An 18921-nucleotide genomic window follows, 5' to 3' on the forward strand; every position below is an offset into this window, starting at 1 on the left:
CCTTCCTTCCTTCCTTCCTTCCTTCCTTCCTTCCTTCCTTCCTTCCTTCCTTCCTTCTTTCTTTCCTCCCTCCCTCCCCTGCTTCCCTCATTTTTTGGAGACAGAGTCTCACTCCATCACCAGGACTGGAGTGCACTGGCTCTATCTCACCTCACTGCAACCTCCACATCCCAGGTTCAAGCGATTCTCTTGCCTCAGCCTCCTGAGTAGCTGGGATTACAGGCAAATGCCACCACACCCGGCTAATTTTTTTTGTATTTTTAGTAGAGCCAGGGTTTCCCCATGTTGGCCAGGCTGGTCTCAAACTCCTGGCCTCAAGTGACCTGCCTGCCTTGGCCTCCCAAAGTGCTGAGATTAGAGGCATGAGCCACCGCGCCGGGCTATGATTTTTCTATTCTATTTCTTGATGTGTGTAGTATTTAAAATTTCCTAGTTTTGTGACAGTTGAGTAACAATAGTGGTTTTGTTACTTGTGCCTGTACTCCCAGCTCTTTGGGACGCTGAGACTGGAGTATTGTTTGAGCCCAGGAGCTTGAGGCCAGCCTGGGTAACATAGCAAGACCCCATCAGGGCCCACAAATATTTAAAAAAAAAATTACTGTATGAAACAATAGTTTTTTTTTTTTTTGAAATTATGGAGTTTTTATTTTTATTTTTTTTTAGCATGGGCAACCAAAAGTTACCATTTTTTTTTAACATGATACCCTTGTAACCCTGTCAAGTCTTTGCAGCAGTGACCTCCGGTGCATCTTTCCCAGACCAGCATTCCTCATAATCTGCCATCTCTTACCTCATCTTCTGGGCTCCTGGGCCTGTCTGCACTGCTGTTCTCCAAGGAGGCATTGCACTCCAGGGGATATTCAAGGTCAGGGACTCGTTTACAGATTTTCCATTGTCCTGTGAATCTGTGACATTTCAGAAATGGAGAAGTTAGAAGATACAGATCAACCCTTTTCAGGCAACTCTCTGCAAGCCTAGGACAGTAGCAGCAGTCACGCTAGAAGGTGGAGGACACAGATTGGGAAGGGCTGTCCTTCCCCTCACTCCTCAAAGGGGAGTTTGTCACACCTCATGCTGTGTCAGATGGCCTGGGATGCCATCCCTACGAAAATTATAATTATGGGCCGGGTGCCGTGGCTCACACCTGTAATCCCAGCACTTTGGGAGGCCGAGGCGGGGGGATCACCTGAGGTCAGGATTTTGAGACCAGCCTAGCCAACATGGTGAAACCCCATCTCTACTAAAAATGCAAAAATTAGCCGGGCATGGTAGCGGATGCCTGTGATCCAAGCTACCTGGGAAGCTGAGGCAAGAGAATTGCTTAAACCTGACAGGCAGAGGTTGCAGTGAGCTGAGATCATGCCACTGCACTCCAACTTGGGTGAAAAAAAAAAGAAAATTATAATGATGGTATAAGCAACTTCATATACATTTACGTGTACATAAACATACATACGTAGTCAGTGGAAAAAAAAATTGGAAATAAGAATACAAACCTGGCTAATGTTTAGAGGGTAACAAAGCCATAACCATTGGTGTTATTTCTACTGGTCAAAAATCACTGGCAACTTGCCAATATTTTAGCATCTAACAATTCCCAAGTCCTAATCAATATTAAATAATGAGTCAAGTGAGCCTCCTCCAGAAAGTCTGCTCACCCGGGAGTGGGATGTTTAGGCAATGATCTGCTATGATTTTGAAGAATGTCCCATCAGCCCCCACCCCATGCTCTTTCTCACCATCTAGGTCAAGCAGGACATTTTCTCCTTGGACTCTTGGATCAGGAAGCACTGAACAGTCAAAAGAATTCACTCCAAGGAGGTGACATGAAGAAGTCACTGTAAAAATAAAACTGCAAGGCCAGGCGCGGTGGCTCATGCCTATAATCCTAGCATGTTGGGAGGCCGAGGTGGGAGGATCACTTGAGGTCAGGAGTTCGAGACCAGCCTGGCCAACATGGTGAAACCCTGTCTCTATTAAAAATACAAAAATTAGGCTGAGCATGGTGGTTCATGCCTGTAATCCCAGCACATTGGGAGGCCAAGGTGGGTGGATCATGAGGTCAGGAAATCGAGACCATCCCGGCTAACACAATGAAACCCCGTTTCCACTAAAAATATAAAAAATTAGCCGGGTATGGTGGTGGGCGCCTGTAATTCCAGGTACTCCGGAGGCTGAGGCAGGAGAATGGTGTGAACCCAGGAGGCACAGCTTGCAGTGAGCCGAGAAGCACCACTGCATTCCAGCCTGGATGACAGAGCGAGACTCTGCCTCAAAAAAAAAAAAAAAAATTAGCTGGACATGGTGGCAGGCACCTGTGGTCCCAGCTACTTGGGAGGCTGAGGCAGAATAATTGCTTGAACCCAGGAAGTGGAGGCTGCAGTGAGCTGAGCTCGCACTACTGCACTCCAACCTGGGCGACAGAATGAGACTCCGTCTCAAACAAACAAACAACCTCTGCAAATCTGATGAAAATGTTTATGAACTGACATAAAGGCCACCTTTGGGGATAGCACTGTTCTGTCTATCTGGTGTCAGCATCCTTGACTCAGCTTGGGGAGGTCACAAACTCAAGGTTCTTTCCCCAGCCGCCCTGTTTCCCTCCCCAGCTTCATCCCAGAACAGCCCTACACCTCCCTTTTCTTGCAACCCCGAAAGACCTCCCTGACCCCCAACCTTGACAGATGCAGCTGCTTTTCTGTCTGCTTACAATGCCCTACCCCTGCCCAGTCCAACAGGGTGGTAGCTAACCACATCTGGCTACTGTGCACTTGAAATGTGGCAGGCAGGCAAATGTGACTGAGGAGGGAAATATCTCATTTTATTTAATGTAATTTAAATTTAAAAGTACAAACTCATATTAATTCTGTTGTTGGGAAACTTTTAAGGGTATTTGGATCAATTTGGGTATGTAAATCCACTTTTCTGACTGTACATTTTATGCAATCTAAATCCAGATCAAGTATTTCCAATGAAAATTTGGCATGCGAATTGAGAGGGGCTGCAAATATAAAATACTCAACAGATTTCAAAGACTTCGTGCAAAAAAAAGAGGAATGTAAACCATTTCATTGATGTTTTTATATTGATTATTAACTGCAGGATAAAATTGCACTTTTTGCATCTGCTGGGTTAATACAATGCATTGTTAAAATTAATTTCACCTATTTATTTGTACTTTTTAAATGTGGCCACTGGAGAATTTAAAATGATGCATGTGGCGTGCAGCATATTTCTGTTGAATGGCGCCGCTGTAACCCCCTTCTCCATCTACACAGGCTTTGGAGCCAGAAGGATCTGAACTCCAGCTCAATCTGTACTGCACAATAGCTGTGTGATTCTGGGTAAGTGGCTCAATCTCCGTGGGCCTCAGTTGTTTATTTTTGATCTGTAAAATGGGTATGGTAAGAATATCCTTGAAATGTCTGCCTAGCACACTAGCACAGCCACTGGGTATCTGCACGAAATCAACCAAGTTCACTCCCACTCTCTCCCCAGCCGTGTCCTTATCCATTTTTTTGTTTTTTTTTGAGATGGAGTCTCACTCTTTTGCCCTGGCTGGAGTGTAGTGGCATGGTTTTGGTTCACCGCAATCTCTGCCTTCCGGGTTCAAGCGATTTTCCTGCCTCAGCTTCCTGAGCAGCTGGGATTACAAGCATACACCACCATGCCCGGCTAATTGTTGTATTTTTAGTAGAGACCGAGTTTCACCATGTTGGCCAGGCTGGTCTCGAACCCCTGACCTCAGATGATCCACCCACCTTGGCCTCCCAAAGTGCTGGGATTATAGGTGTGAGCCACTGCACCCAGCCGTCCTTACCCATTTGTCAAGACCCATCTGAAATATCATCTTCTTTGGGAAACCCTTTCCTAACCCCAGCAGAAGGGTCTAGTGCTTTGCCTTTATCTCTCCTGTAAACTTTCACACATGGCTTGCAGTAAAATGACATCATTACAATATTGTGGGTTCCTCAAAGGCAGAGACTCCAGCTTCCTTGTGTGTGAGAGTGTGCTTTTAGCTTTTAGTATATGGGAAATTTCAAACATATGGAAAAGTTGAGCTTCCATGACAATAGTGTTTGGGTGAAGGAGAAAGGACAAGATGGAGGAAGGTGAACAAGAAGGCACAATCCATGTTGCTTCCGGGTTCTTCCTCACCAACTTTCCCGTGCGCGGGAAAATGCAGCCCATGCCTGGGAAGATGCAGATCAACCGAGCGTGCACCAGGTGACGTCAATCCAAAGAGATCCAAACTTACCTGGCCACGCCTATGGAGACGCCCCTATCACACCCTTATCCCACCCACTGCCCTCCCCCTTCCAGTACCAACGCATAAAAGTCCGCTGCCAGCAGGAGCCGGCGTGACTTCTTCGGCCCCCACATCCGTGGACCAGAGAGCCTCACCCGAGAGCGCTGGCGCGACTTCCCTGGCCCCCCACACCTGAGGACCAGAGAACCTCGCCTGAGAGTGTGTGTATATTTGCAATAAAAGGCTGCCACTTAATTACTTAGCTCTCCTAAATTAAGTTACATTAAATTAAATTAAGACAGATAGTATTTCAATCATTGTATTTTTCTTGCTTAACTCAGTGCTTGATACATGATTTTGTTAGTGTTTGTGGTGGACGGCAACAGCCACAAATTCTACCACCATGGAGTGGTGAAGTCAATTTCCCCACCCCTTTTGGTCTGGGCTGGCCTTGTGGGCTGGTTTGACTGACAGAACATGGTGGAAGGGACTATGCAACGTCTGAGTCTCTCAGTCTAGGCCTCAAGATGCCAGGCAGCTTCTGCTCTTGCTTTCTCAGAACCTGACTGCCATGTGCATAAGCCTGGGCCAGCCTGCTGGGGGATGAGAGACCACGTGGAGCAGAGTCAGGCAGTCCCAGTTCACAGACCACCAGAGAGATGAGTGAGGCTGTCCTCCACCTTCCAAACCCAGAAGAGCCACCAGCTGACTGCAGGGGTTAGGCAAACAGGAACCACTAAACCATCCCCCAGAATCATGAGAAATAATAAATATTGTTGTTTTAAGTCTCTATATTTTGAGGGGAGTTTAATGTGTGGCAAACAGCTATCTAATACAGGGTTTAATGAATGTTTTTGAATGCACTGATGAAGTCTCTGGATTTAGCAGGGGTTGCCACTCTGGCACACTCAGGGTAGCACATACAGTCTGGTGGCAGCTGCTGTGCCTCCAGGGCTGGGAAACTGTCACACGTTCTGCACCCCCAGCAGGCTTCCCGTCAGCCACAGGAGCATGTCAAAAGGAAAAGAGTCTGTAGCACAACACCCCATTAGTAAAGTTTTCTGAACTTTATTCTGCTCAATACATATATTTTGAGCAGATAAAATGTGCTAGGCACTGGTCTAAATGATTAAGAAGTCTTGCTGCAAATCTATTCCCAAGGTTTTAATCTCATTTATTTTCAGGGCAGCAGAAGCTTTGGCTGTGGCAGTCACAGTGAGAGAACAGGGCAGAACCTCACCACTGAGAAAATTCATGTTCCCAGGTGACCCCTAATGTGGATGGCTCTAAGTCTCCCTCCTAGAATGCATGTACAGCGAGGGGTGTTTTGCTGAATTCTAGAACAAGAAATCTCTTTTCAATAGAACCCAGTCTGGTTGTCTAACCTGGGTCAACCCTTTCTCCTAAGTACACATGTCATCATAGCGGAGGAATTTGGGTTCTTTAGATAATGGTTTTAAAATGTGCTACCTGTTGAAACTGTCCTTGGTACTTTTCAATGCCACTTACCCTTTCTCATTTAATGAGGACCTTTCAGCGCTGATGACTCCAACTGGATGTAAGGAAACAGCTGTGACAGCTGTCCCTGATACTGACCTGCCAGGCAGCTGGCGTTCCGTTCGGGGGTGTCTCTGGCCTTGGCTTTGCTTCTGCGTCTTATGGAGCGATTGAAGATGGAATTTCTCTTAATTGGGATGTGGCTATGAGGCTCTTTGTCTTGGATATCCTGGTCAGCTTGAGAAGTCTCCTCTTTTTCTGGGAGTAACTCAGGTTTCACCTTAGCTGGTTCATCATCAGTGTTCCATTGATCACTCGTGGAAATCACTCGTGATTTCCTCTGGGTCTTTTCCAAATCTTCAGATTCTTTGGTCTCCATGGAAATAGAGCCAGCTGTTTCTCAGCAGAACAACTGGAGGTCAATGACTTTCCCAAGCTTCACTGGTGTGAGTGCTTTAGAATAGACAGAAAACAATTTTCAGTTAGAGTCATCAGGTTAAGTATTCTATTCAGACTGTGGAATTCCACTCCCATTCGAATTTGATGAAATGCAGGATAATCTGCACATCCTGGTATCCACGTCTTCGCCGCTGAAAATTACAGCTTAATCTCTGCAATTTGGAGGCATTCATGTATCATTTTATAATTGCCATTTGTTTATATTATTCATAGGATGCACTTTTAGTGGGAAATGTTTAAAGTGGCTTGCAAAACTACATTCGAATAAACACTTCTTAAATAATTCCAGAGAAAAAGAGTAGCAGAAATAGTGAGGGAATTCCGGGAAAGCATGGAGAGGGACCGTAAATGTCTAGACAGGAAAAGAAAGTCTTGGAAGATGAGAAAGGGTTGCCGGCTGGTGCGAGGTCTCACAATGGTAAGTTTAGACATGGGCAAGGTTGATCCCCAAGGCGACAAACCTTGCCATTGGCTGGCGGCCAAGTCTAGTGGGTGCATTAGTGACCTCTCTGATGGAATAATGTATGGCCGTGGTAGAAGAATAAGGTCCCCCCATCCCACAGCCACCCCACCATGGGCTGGAGAAACAGAATGGTTACCTCCCTCTGGGGTGACCATATAGCACATCATCTGAACTAGGACAATTTTCACAGGAAAAGGGGGATACCACAAGAACAAACCCCACCTCCCTCCCCACACAGACCTCCTTCTAGGGTAGGGGTGCTCAGGGTGAGGGACTGTGTAGACCCTCTGAGTGGGTCTAAGTTAGTGGGACAGCGTGTTAGACAGAGAAGCCGAGCTAGGAATTCTTCTCAGTTCTCCACTCATCCAAGGGCTTGAAACCTGGGGTCCCATGGATTCTATGGAGGTTTTAGGGGTACGAGGCTGTGTGTGAGCATATACATTTTTCCGGCCTATAGGTCCAGAGATTCTATCATACTCTCAAAATGGTCGGAGACTTGGCTGGGCGCCAGCCTATAATCCTAGCACTTTAGGAGGCCGAGGCGAGCGGATCACTTGAGGCCAGGAGTTCAAGATCAGCCTGGGCAACATGGAGAAACCCTGTCTCTACTAAAAATATAAAAATTAGCTTGGCGTGGTGGCACATGCCTGTAGTCCCAGCTTCTCAGAAGGCTGAGGCAGGAGAATTGCTTTAATCCGGGAGGTGGAGGTTGCCATGATCAGAGATCTTGCCACTGCACTCCAGCCTGGGTAACAGAGCCAGACTCCATCTCAAAAAAAAAACACTTCCAGTCCTCCTCTGTGTCAGGCCTCTGAGCCCAAGCTAAGCCATCACATCCCCAGCGATCTGCACGGATAGACCCAGATGGCCTGAAGCAACTGAAGATCCACAGAAGTGAAAATAGCCTTAACTGACGACATTCCACCATTGTGATTTGTTTCTGCCCCACCCTAACTAGTCAATGTACTTTGTAATCTCCCCCACGCTTAAGAAGGTTCTTTGTAATTCTCCCCACCCTTGAAAATGTATTTTGTGAGATCCACTCCCTGCCCCCAAAATATTGCTTTTAACTTCACCGCCTATCCCCAAACCTGTAAGAACCAATGATAATCCCACCTCCCTTTGCTGACTCCTTTTTCGGACTCAGCCCACCTGCACCCAAGTGAAATAAACAGCCATGTTGCTCACCCAAAGCCTGTTTGGTGGTCTCTTCACATGGACGCGTGAAACACTCTTTTGCTCCCTTCCACAAACATCCAGCTCCACCAGTGTTCTACGATTCATCAGGAGCGTTTGTCTGTGTCTTGCTTTGTGAAATGAGGAGCATGGAGGGCTGGGCTTCAGACGCCTCCTTTCCCACGGCACCCCTCCTCTTCCCCACATCTCTTCCTCTGGAGTCCCTCTGAGTTCCCAAACACCTTCTTCTACACCCACCAGCCAGCTCCACACTATTGATCTCAGGGCAGGTGGTCGGGTAGAACAGGAGATTGGGTTTCCCCTACCCCAGGCCGAGAATGCTTTTGTTTACCTAAGATAGGAATTGGGACTTTCTGGGTAAGGGGATTTGAAGACTGAAGGCCACTCTGGTTCCTAGAACCAGCTACTTCCGACACAGGTTTGTATCGGAAGGTTTGCCCTAAGGATGGCGCCCCTTTCCCACCTGCCTGCAGGGCTGGTCCTGTTCTGTTAACCACCTTCCCTATAAATTATCAGCCAGGCAGAAATGAACATTAACGTACTCAGAGGTTGCCTCAGAGCAGCTGGGCCACAAGCAGGGGCACCACCTGAGCTCATGGGGACCTGGGGAGTGCCTTCCCCATGACGGTCGGCTGGGGGGCCCAGCAATACCTGACCCTTCTGGTCCTGGCCTCGGTTTCCTGATCCATGAAGTTGGAGTGTGCACTATGGGGTCGGTGAAGCCTCTTCCAGCTAGAAAGCAATGCTGCTATTTCAGGTGGCCAGAGAGGATTGTGCAGTGGCTGGGAGGGCACACTTAGGATGGACCATTAATACGCACCCTTCCCGGGAGTGCCTGGGAGGATGACGCTTGTCATATATGTGGCCAGGAACCCACAGCTCCAGCAAGATGGGGTGATTTTCGTGCACAGCAAGTTTAACCTGGGTCACTGAGGGGATGAGGTTGCAGTAAGAGCGAAACCATTCTTGAGCCAGCAAGAAGACAGAGAGAGAGGCTTCCATCCTGGCCAGATGAACGGGGACCCCTGCGCTTGCTCCAGTTGGGAACCTGATCCACCAGAAAAGTGGCTGCAGGGACAGGCAGAGACTCGGGAGGGATGAGGTCACCATTGTCACCCATCTGCTCTCTGGGGGCCTGGGGGCAGAATGAGAACCAAGGACAAAGATGGCCTTGAGCTCAGTGTAAGGCAGAGACCGTGAGTGTCCGAGCTCCCCAAAGCTGGAGGGGCTGCTTTGGGGGCTGACGTTCCTGTTACCGGAGCTGTCCAGATGGAGGCTGGAGGGGCTGTCGAGGGTTTAGAGTGCAGTGAGGCCTGCCTGCCCCTGGCATTGCTTTCTCTCTTCTTTCCCCGGCCCCTATGCCTACCACCTCGCCCAAAGCCTTGCATTGAGGCTGCTTTCAGCAAAGAGCTGGACCTGTGGACAGTGATGACCAGGGGTCCCGTGGGGTGGGAGTGGGAGTGGATGATGTAGGCATTCGTTGTGTTTTGTTGCCAGTCTGTGGAGGCCTCTGACTGCTGGACCGAGGAGCTCACTCAGTAAACCCTGTTGGTGGCCAGAGGCCCTGGCAGGCCCTGAGCAGGAGGCACAGGATCCCAGGGAGGCACAAGGCGGGGTGGTGGGGGACACAGAGCCCGTCCTGAGGGGGATGGCACACAGGTGAGTACCTGGCCAGGTCAGAGCTGCAGGGAGGAATGGGAGGAATCGCAGGTCAGTGACTTGTGGTGGTTTTGAGAGCAGCAGACGAGGGAGCTGGCCCCATGTTTGTTGTGGGCCTGGGTGCCTGGTTGAATGCTACTCCTGGTCTGGGAAGCAGGAGTGAAGCCAGGTTTGGGTCAGAGCACACCGGTTTTGCGGTGTTGGGTTGAGGAATCTCCCAGGAGAAAAGCTGTGGACAGAAATCCCTAACTGACGCTGGACTGAGTTGCTAACAGGCATCTTCCGGCTCTGACAAGGAGATCCCCGAGGCCTCTGTGTTGTGATCCTGACGTGAACTTTTTTTTTTGTCTTTCAAGGTTATTTTTATTATCATTATCATTTATTATCATTATCATTTTTTATCATTATTTTTATAATTATTATTTTAGGCTGCATCTTAAAACCTTGCGGGGCTGGGCGTGGTGGCTCATGTCTGTAATCCCAGCACATTGGGAGGCCGAGGCGGGGAGGGGGGGATCATTTGAGGTCAGGAGTTCAAGACCACCCTGGCCAACATGGTGAAAACCTGTCTCTACTTAAAACAAAACAAAACAAAACAAAACAAATTAGCTGGGCATGGTGGAGGGCGCCTATAATCCCAGCTACTTGGGATGCTGAGGCAGGAGAATCCCTTGAAACGGGAAGGTGTAGGTTGCAGTGAGCTGAGATTGCGCCACTGTATTCCAGCCTGGGCGACAGAGTGAGACTCCGCCTCAAAAACAAGACAAAACAAAAGAAAAAAAACTTGAGGCATAATTTACTCTTTTTCTTAGTTTTGACAAACACATTCAGTGCATGTAACCACTACCACCACCAAGATACAGAACAGCTCGCTCACCAGGCAAAAGTCCCCTTGTGCCTGAGGAGGTCAGTCCCTGCCACGCCCCCAGCCCCGGCAACCACCAATTAGAGTCTTGGTTTGCTCTTTTCTGTTGTGAAGGCGGAGCTGGTGGTCTGTCGCCTTTGCTGGAGTGCAGTGGTGCAGTAAAGGCTCATGCATGGCTCACTGCAGCCTCGACCTCCTGGGCTCAAACCATCCTCCCACCTCAGCCTCTTGAATAGCTGGGAGCACAGGTGCGTGCTACCATGCCCGTCTAATACTTGTATTTTTTGTAGGGATGGGGTTTTGCCATGCTGCCCAGGCTGGGTGTCTGGCTTCTGTAGCCTATTGTGCTGTGTTCGCTGCTCGGTCGATGTTGCCTGTGTCAGTGCTGATCACCAGCGTTTACTGTGCAGTGTCAGGAAAGCAAGGACGCCCACACCGTATACCACCAAGGGCACTGGGCCAGGAGTCAGGGGACTGGGTTTGAATCTCCATTTCCAGCTGCCTGTAATCACGGGCTCAACATTAGGCGAGTCAGGGCCTCAGTTTCCTGTCCAGAAAACATGGGGTGGGGGGGTGTTCTCGACGTCTAGCTCTCAAAGTTGGTGATCCAGGGAGGCTCAGAGAGTCCTCAGAGGGATGTTCACGGTACAATAAGAGTCAGTGGGATTGTTCTCCCTGAAAGGAGGAGGCTCTGAAACCCTGAGAAGAAGTATTCCCAGATCTTACCGTCTTTGAGATGATTTTACACACACACACACACACACACACACACACACACACACACACGAAGAGATTGCAAAACTATCTGTAAAACAATTCTATTCCCGCTGCAGTTATAGACTATTTTAAGCAAATGTGCTCTACGTCTGGAATCTTTTTATAATTGCTTTGATTCATCTATAACCATTAACTGCCGGAAAACCCAGAAGCTTTCCCCACCCCAATCTTCTGATGTTACCTTGAGTTCCTCTGCAGCTTTAGACCCATGTCTTTCTATTCCATGGTAACTTCAGGGTGGAGGAGCCCGGGGATAGCGCATGGTGCACTTGCATTCATTCATTCGTTCATTCATTCATTCATTTATTCATGAACACCCCCTCAGCACCTGCTGGCATGGGACTCACGTCTTCATTCTATGTCTGCCCACATTCCCTCCTTAATAAGCTTCCTCAGGACAGGACTTGGTCTGTTTGGGTCTCTGCTGTCCCTGATGCCGGCCACACAACAACACTCTGTAAGCATCTTTTTTTTTTTTTTTTTTACAGCAATAGATGAATGGATGAGTTACCTTAGCCAAGCCTCACAACTTCCGCATGAGTCAATGTGATAATTACCCCCACTTTATAGATGAGGCAGCTCCCACTTTCAGAGCTGTGATAATCTGGCCAAGGTCGCATGGCTGGCAAATGGTGCGGCAGGGGTCACACTACAGCTTTCTGACTCATTTGTTGGGGGGACCTGTGATGTGGTCAAAAGATACTGTTGTAACTATGGGCTGAAGGCAGGCCTGGAAGAATCAGAGCCAGGAGAGGGCTCTATTCAGCTGTCTCGGTGTTAATTGTGCGGCTTCAGGCCCAGGAGCCGAGGTGGCTGTTACACCTCCCAGCACTGGGCTGCATGAATCCGTGTCCTGGGAGGTCAGGACTCAAGGTGACAAGGAGCTGGGGAGTTGTGGGGAGCTGGCTGCAGGCTCAGCTGTAGCAATCACCAGCTGCTGCAGGGCAGGAAGGCACAGTGCATGTGGGGAGGGGCACGGTGGGTGGGGAGAGGTAAGGTTTCTAGACTGGAACTCATTTAAGTGCAGACATCATCTGGGGCTCTCGTTAAATCACAGAATCTGACTCAGGAGGTCCCGGGTGGGGGCCGATACTGCATTTCTTTTTTCTTTTTTTTTTTTTGACAGAGTCTTGCTCTGTCTCCTAGGCTGGAGTGCAGTGGTGTGATCTCAGCTCACTGCAACCCCTGCCTCCTGGGTTCAAACGATTCTTCTGCCTCAGCCTCCCAAGTAGCTGGGATTACAGGCGCCTGCCACCATGCCTGACTGCTTTTTTTTTTTTTAATAGAGGTGGGGTTTCACGGTGTTGGCCAGGTTGGTCTTGAACTCCTGACCTCAAGTGATCCACCCACCTTGGGCTCCCAAAGTGTTGGGATTACAGGTATGAGTCCGACAGCTCTCAGAGCATTCCCGTTCGCTAGTTCCTAAAGCCCCCTCAGGCAAGGTCCTAGGGGAACATGGCCACCAGCACATCCTCAGCAGTTGCATAAGGGAGAAGCTGCCCAGGCGAGCGCAGCGGCCCTCACTTTGACCAGGTCTAGAGCACATGGAGTGCCTGCGCAGGTCAGAGGCAAACAGGAGTTCTGATCTGGAGAAGGACTGGTGCCAGTAGGGAAGGGGCAGCTGGAGCCCTGCCATCTCTCGCTATCATCTTCTGCCCAGGGGAATGGAGGGGTAGAGGTAGGAGAAGGTGGAAAACAAGAGAAAGGGGGATGTCTCCTCCCCAGGGCCGAGGGTCTCCCAAGCACCTAAAATCGCCTTTGCAAAAAGTGTAACTGAGGAAATATGACAGTGAAAGAGATCATACATAACCGACTCCATCTTGCTTCTAACCTTTAAGCTGTCCTTCTTCATTCCTGGGCATAGGCCAGGCTATAGGAAGGAATTCAGTTCATGGTTTGACTCTGAAACAAAATTGCTAATAGCCCTTTCCTGAAAAGACCCCTTTCTTGCCTGGGGACCAGTCTGCCTTTGCAGGACTAACAAATTAGCTACACCAGCTAAACCTACTACACCGGTTTAGGGGTCATGCAGCCTCTGACTCCAAGAGTCTGACCCTCCCCACATTGCTCCTGGGGATAACATCACTATTGTAAAACCTAAGATGAGTGCTTGAGATACTCTGCAGGCCCTGCACCTGATGGATCAACTGACACCACCCAGACAGGTGGTAATCTGGCTCAACCAGTTCTACCATCCCATCCAGGAACAGAAGACAGCAAGCAAACCTCACTTCCACCCCCTGTAATTCCATCTCCAACCTGACCAATCAGCACTCCCCACTTCCCAAGACCCTACCTGCCAGATTATCCTGAAAAACTCCCATCCCCACATGCTTGGGGAGACCGATTTGAGTAACAATAAAACTCCCATCTTATGCACAGCCGGCTCTGCGTGAATTCCTATTTCTCCATTGCAGTTCCCCTGTCTGAATACATTGGCTCTGTCTAGGCTGTGGGCAAGGTGAACCCATTGGGTGTTTATACACCTGCTTGGGAACAGGCCCCTCTAGGTGCTGGGGACAGCTCAGTGAGACGGGCTTGGTCTCCTTGGAGCTCGTAGGGGCCACCAGAGGAAAAAAGGACTACAAGGGAGAGGGAAGTGTCAGAGCCCATTGCAGGGGAGGTACTGGTGAGGAGCAGATCACAGGGGAGGCCGCAGCCTGGGGGACTGGGCCTGGGGGAGCTTCACTGGAGGTCAATCCTTGGAGCTGGGACCTTGGATTTCAGCTTCAGCCCAGCAGGAGGTATGGGCAGCCCCACGCCAGCAGCACAAGGACAACTGCTGCCCAGCAGGCGACACTGAGACATCATCAGTCTCTCCAAGGAGGGGACACAGGGCACCTGTGGAGATTGTGGGGTGTGTTAGGGCCCAGGTGTTGGGCAGGTGGCCAGGAAGTGTGACCTGAGACAGGGGGACAGCATGGTGGCACCTTTGCTGTGACAAGAAGGGCTTGAACGCACCATCAAGGGGGCAGGAAGATGGGGCTTATTGAGGCAAAAGGCCCCCCAGCACCCCTAAATGAGGGACTGGCTGATCCCAGGTCACCTACATCATTTCCACTTTCCTTCCTGGTCCTTGAATTGGTACCTTAGCCTCTTCCTGGGTAGGAGGCACAGGTTTGTCTTGGGCTTCTTTTTTTGAGACAGAATTTTGTTCTTATCACCCAGGCTGGAGTGCAGTGGCATAATCTCGGCTCACTGCAACGTCCACCTCCTGGGTTCAAGTGATTCTCCTGCCTCTGCCTCCTGCATTGCTAAGATTATAGGCGCTGGCTACCACACCCGGCTAATTTTTGTATTTTTAGTAGAAACGGGGTTTCACCATGTTGGTCAGGCTGGTCTTGAACTCCTGACTTCCTGATCCGCCTGCCTCAGACTCCCAAAGTGCTGGGATTACAGGCTTGAGCGAGCCGCTGCGCCTGGCAGCCTTGGGACTCTTTTCTTCCAGGATCAAAGTGGGGAGAGTGAGATCGGAATATTTAGACAGAGGAAGGAGGCACAGATGAAGTTTTTGGTTTGGTGGAAAAGCCCCTGCAAGGGAGGGAGCTGGGACAGTGGCCCCAGAAGACGCTCCGTGTCCGAGGAGGACCTGCATGGATGGGTCTCGAATGGAACCTTGACAGTTGTGGAAAAGGTAGAGAAGCCAAGTAATCACACAGGGAGACAGCTGTCACCCTGCCCTGGGGATGGCTGCCCACTGGGGCATTTTGGTGTTCTGAGCGTGAACAAAGGTGAGAGGGAGAGAAGATCCTGGAAAAATCTTAAGTGGAAGTTCAGAAACTGGGGAGCCAGCAGTGGGGAGGGGCAGGAACAGGAAAGGGGTTGGAGAAGGGGAGCTTGGAGCAAGGCCAGGAAGCTTGGAAAGTCCTGTACCTGGGGGTGGGGGGAGCCCCTACTACTCCGTGGCCACTTGGGGGCAGCGTCGGCTTCAGGAGGTAGACAGGAGGGTCCCCAGCGGTGAGGGAAGGAGGAGGGGACGTTTTGGGACAACGACCAGGGCAGAAGGCAGAAAGCAGCAGCTTGGTGCCTGAGGGGTGAATGGAGACCCTCCAGTGGATGGAAATGCCTGAAGCAGGTAGGGCCTGAAGCAGGGGTGCAGCGTTAGCTGAGAGGGCAGGGGCGGCCTATCTGAGCAGACACCTGCAGGAGGGAAGCCAGGGAGCCTTGGCTCAAGGAGAAAAGTAAGAATGGCCCCTGGCTTTCCTTAAGGCTGCAGAACTCATTAACAGGCTAGGAGAGGAAGCAAGAATGTGCGGGAGAAGCCAGCCTGAGCTCAGAGGGAGATTATGGGGGAAGCTGGACTTGGAAATGGCCCGTTGCGCCTGGGTCTCGGGTCTTGTGTAGGGTTCGGACTAACCTGGAAGGTTAAGTATGAATTACAGGAACAACTCACTGAATACCAGTTTAACGATTGTAGTTTCTAATACAAACAACATCTCTTTTAGAGACGAGAACGCTGAAACCTGGTGAGATTAAGGAACGTTCTCAAGCCCACGTAGCTGCCATGGTCCAGCTGGGCCCCGAGTTCAGGCCTCTCCACCTCAGAACCACCTCTTCCCACTCCTTGCTGTTCAGTTTTACATCCTCCAGGCTGGAATGTTCACGCAAAAATGGGAAGTGGATTAGAAACTCTGACGAGATTCATGTGCAAGGGAAGTGGTGCATCACATGTGAAGAGCATGCCCTTTCCTAACGCTGTGACAGAAATCACTGAAATTAATGTTTTCAGACAGGATCTCGCTCTGTCGCCCAGGCTGGAGTGCAGTAGCACCATCACTGCTCACTGTGGCCTTGAATTCCTAGACTCAAGCAATCCTCCTTCCTCAGCCTCCCCAGTAGCTAGGACTACAGGCACACACCACCAGGCCTGGTGAATTTTCATTTTTTTTTTTTTTTGGTAGGGATGGAGGTTTTGTTATGTTGCCAGGTTGGTCTGGAACTCCTGGCCTCAAGCAATCATCCTTTCTCAGCCTCACCAAGTGCTGGAATTACAGGTGTAAACCATTGTGCCCGGCCTGAAATTAACCTTAAACCTAGGAAGCAGAGAGTGGTATAGAGAGTTTGAGACGATTTGTTTTTTACAGGAAGGAAGTCCAGTGCCAGAGAGTTATAGGTTATGGGTTTGTATCTATAACCTGTGACGTGAAGAGAGCCCTTTAGGGAAGAGGCAGAGCCAGAGGCGAAAGAACAAGCTAGACATTCCTGCCGGCCAAAAAGGCCAGTGACAGCGTGACTGAGAAGAGGAACCATGAGCTGCATGAACTGCAGCAAGCGAAGCACAAATAAGCCATCGGTGTGGGTGATGGGGGAAGGAGAAGTCAGGAGGACTCCGGGGAAGGAGCCTGCAGGCTTGGCAGGCATTAGGCAGGGCAGGGAAATTTCAGACAATGGAACTTCTAACAAGTTAAACGTTTTATTTTATATTTACAAAAAAGCTGCAGATGATGGAATTCTAAAGCCAGCTCTTCAAGGAACCAAAGAGCTGGGAGCGTAAGATGAAGAAGTTAACGATGTAGAGATCTGCATATCTGCACGTAGTAGGTTCTCAGTATAAGAGGTTGAATGAATGAAAAGCAGGCACATTAGGAAATGAAATAAGGAATTGAGAGTGGACGGGGAGACTGGGGACAGCTCTCAGGATCCCCCAGCCATCTCTCCAGCCACAATGCCATTTGCTGAAGGGGCAGGGGCTTTCTGGGGTCACGGAGCTTCAACAGCCAGGACTAGAAGCTTCCCCCATCACCTGATACCTGGCCGTGCGCTCCTTCCCTTTCTCCTTCTGCCATGTATAGGGAGTTCTGGAATTTGTTCTTTATTGTCGGAAGCCCTGAGCAAACTCTTAGATGAGATGGCAGCTTGAATTAATTCCAGTTCCCAACTTCCCATTAAAATCATACCAATGCAGTCATACCACAGGAATGCGCTACCTCTGTGCTAGAAGGCAAAACTGAGAATTCAGTTTATGGGCCGGGTGCCATGGTTCACCTGTAATCTCAGCACTTTGGGAGGCCAAGGCGGGCGGATCACCTGAGGTCAGGAGTTCAAGACCAGCCTGGCCAACAAGGCGAAACCCCATCTCTACTAAAAATACAAAAATTAGGCCGGGCGCAGTGGCTCACGACTGTAATCCCAGCACTTTGGGAGGCCGAGGTGGGTGGATCACGAGGTCAGGAGATCAAGACCATCCTGGCTAACACGGTGAAACCCCGTCTCTAATAAAAATACAAAAAAAGTTAGCCAGGTGTGGTGGCAGGTGCCTGTAGTCCCAGCTACTCGAGAGGCTGAGGCAGGAGAATGGTGTGAACCCTTGAGGCGGAGCTTGCAGTGAGCCGAGATCGTGTCACTGCACTCTAGCCTGGGCGGCAGAGTGAGGCTCCGTCTCAAAACAAAAAGGAAAACAAAAACAAAAACAAAACAAAAACCCCAAAATTAGCCAGATGTGGTGGCGGGCTTCTGTAATCCCAGCTACTTGGGAGGCTAAGGCAGGAGAATTGCTTGAATCTGGGAGGCAGAGGTTGCAGTAAGCCCAGATCATGCCATTGCACTCCAGCCTGGGCAACAAGAGCGAGACTCTGTCCAAAAAAAAAAAAAAAAAAGAATTCAGTTTATGGCAGGACCAGCAGGCTTTTCCACTAAATATGCTAATAAAAAGTAAAATGTAGAAGCATTGCTGAAGATTGGCTTTTGCTTTAAAGTTCTTTAAAAAAGAAGACATACATATGGAAACAGATACATGAAAAAACACTCAAGATCACTGATCATTAGAAAAAGATAAAACAATGAGATACCATCTCACACCTGTCAGGATGGCAGTTATAAGAAAGATAAGACAGAGCAAGTATTGGTGAGAGAAGATGTAGGAAAAGGGCACCCTTGTGTGCTGGTGGTGGGAATGTAAACTGGAAAAGAGTATGGAGGTTCCTCAAGAGGTTAAAAATAGAACTACCATATGATCCAGCAACCCCACTTCTGGAAATAAATTCAAAGGAAATAAAATGAGCATCTTGAAGAGATATCTACACCCCCGTGTTCATTATTCCTGATAGCCAAGATGTGGAATCAACCCTGATGTCCATCTACAGATAAATGGATAAAGAAATTGTGGTACATATATGTGGTGGAATATTATTAAGCCATAAAAAAGGAGAAAACCACGCCATCTGCAACAGCATGGATGAGCTTGGTTGAGCTTTCTGTATATGGCTAAGTGAAATAAAACATATACAGAAAGAAAAATACTGCATGATCTTATATGTGGAATCTAAAAAGTCAAACTCTTAGAAGCAGACAGTAGAGCAATGTTTGCCAAGGGCCGGGGGTCCTTGGCAAAGGGGAGATGTGGGTCAAAGGGTAAAGTCTTTCAGTTCTATGATGAACAAATTCTGGGGATGCAACATATAGCATGGGTGGTGATGGATGTGTTAATTTGATTGTGATAATCACTACACAATGTATATATCTATCATATCATCACATTGTATACCTTGAACATATTCCACATTTGTCAATTAAATATCTTTTAAAATTATATACACAGTTTATAAGTCAAAAGGCAAAATTAGAGAGGAAACATATACAGCAAGAAGCATAAATCAAGTGTTGGAGGCATTGTAAGATGCAGAGCAGGACTCTTTCTTTCTTTCTTTCTTCTTTCTTTTTTTTTTTTTTTTTTGAGACAGAGTCTCACTCTGTCACCAGACTGGAGTGCAGTGGCATGATCTCAGCTCACTGCAACCTCTGCCTCCCAGGTTCAAG

General features: G+C 49.0%; 1 protein-coding gene across 1 annotated transcript in view; it reads right to left on the reverse strand.

The window, feature by feature from the left end:
- Positions 1–18921, reverse strand: part of NGEF (neuronal guanine nucleotide exchange factor) — a 145806-nt gene that overhangs the window by 100381 nt on the left and 26504 nt on the right. Inside the window, exons 2-3 of the mRNA XM_011952022.1 lie at positions 5846–6199; positions 791–905 (exon numbers count right to left, since the gene is read on the reverse strand). Coding sequence (XP_011807412.1) covers positions 791–905; positions 5846–6125 — 395 coding nt within the window. The 5' untranslated portion in view covers positions 6126–6199. The remainder of the gene's footprint in view (positions 1–790; positions 906–5845; positions 6200–18921) is intronic.

The sequence above is a fragment of the Colobus angolensis genome, unplaced genomic scaffold, assembly GCF_000951035.1.
Source record: "Colobus angolensis palliatus isolate OR3802 unplaced genomic scaffold, Cang.pa_1.0 Scaffold33, whole genome shotgun sequence".
In the NCBI taxonomy this organism is placed as follows: Eukaryota; Metazoa; Chordata; class Mammalia; order Primates; family Cercopithecidae; genus Colobus; species Colobus angolensis.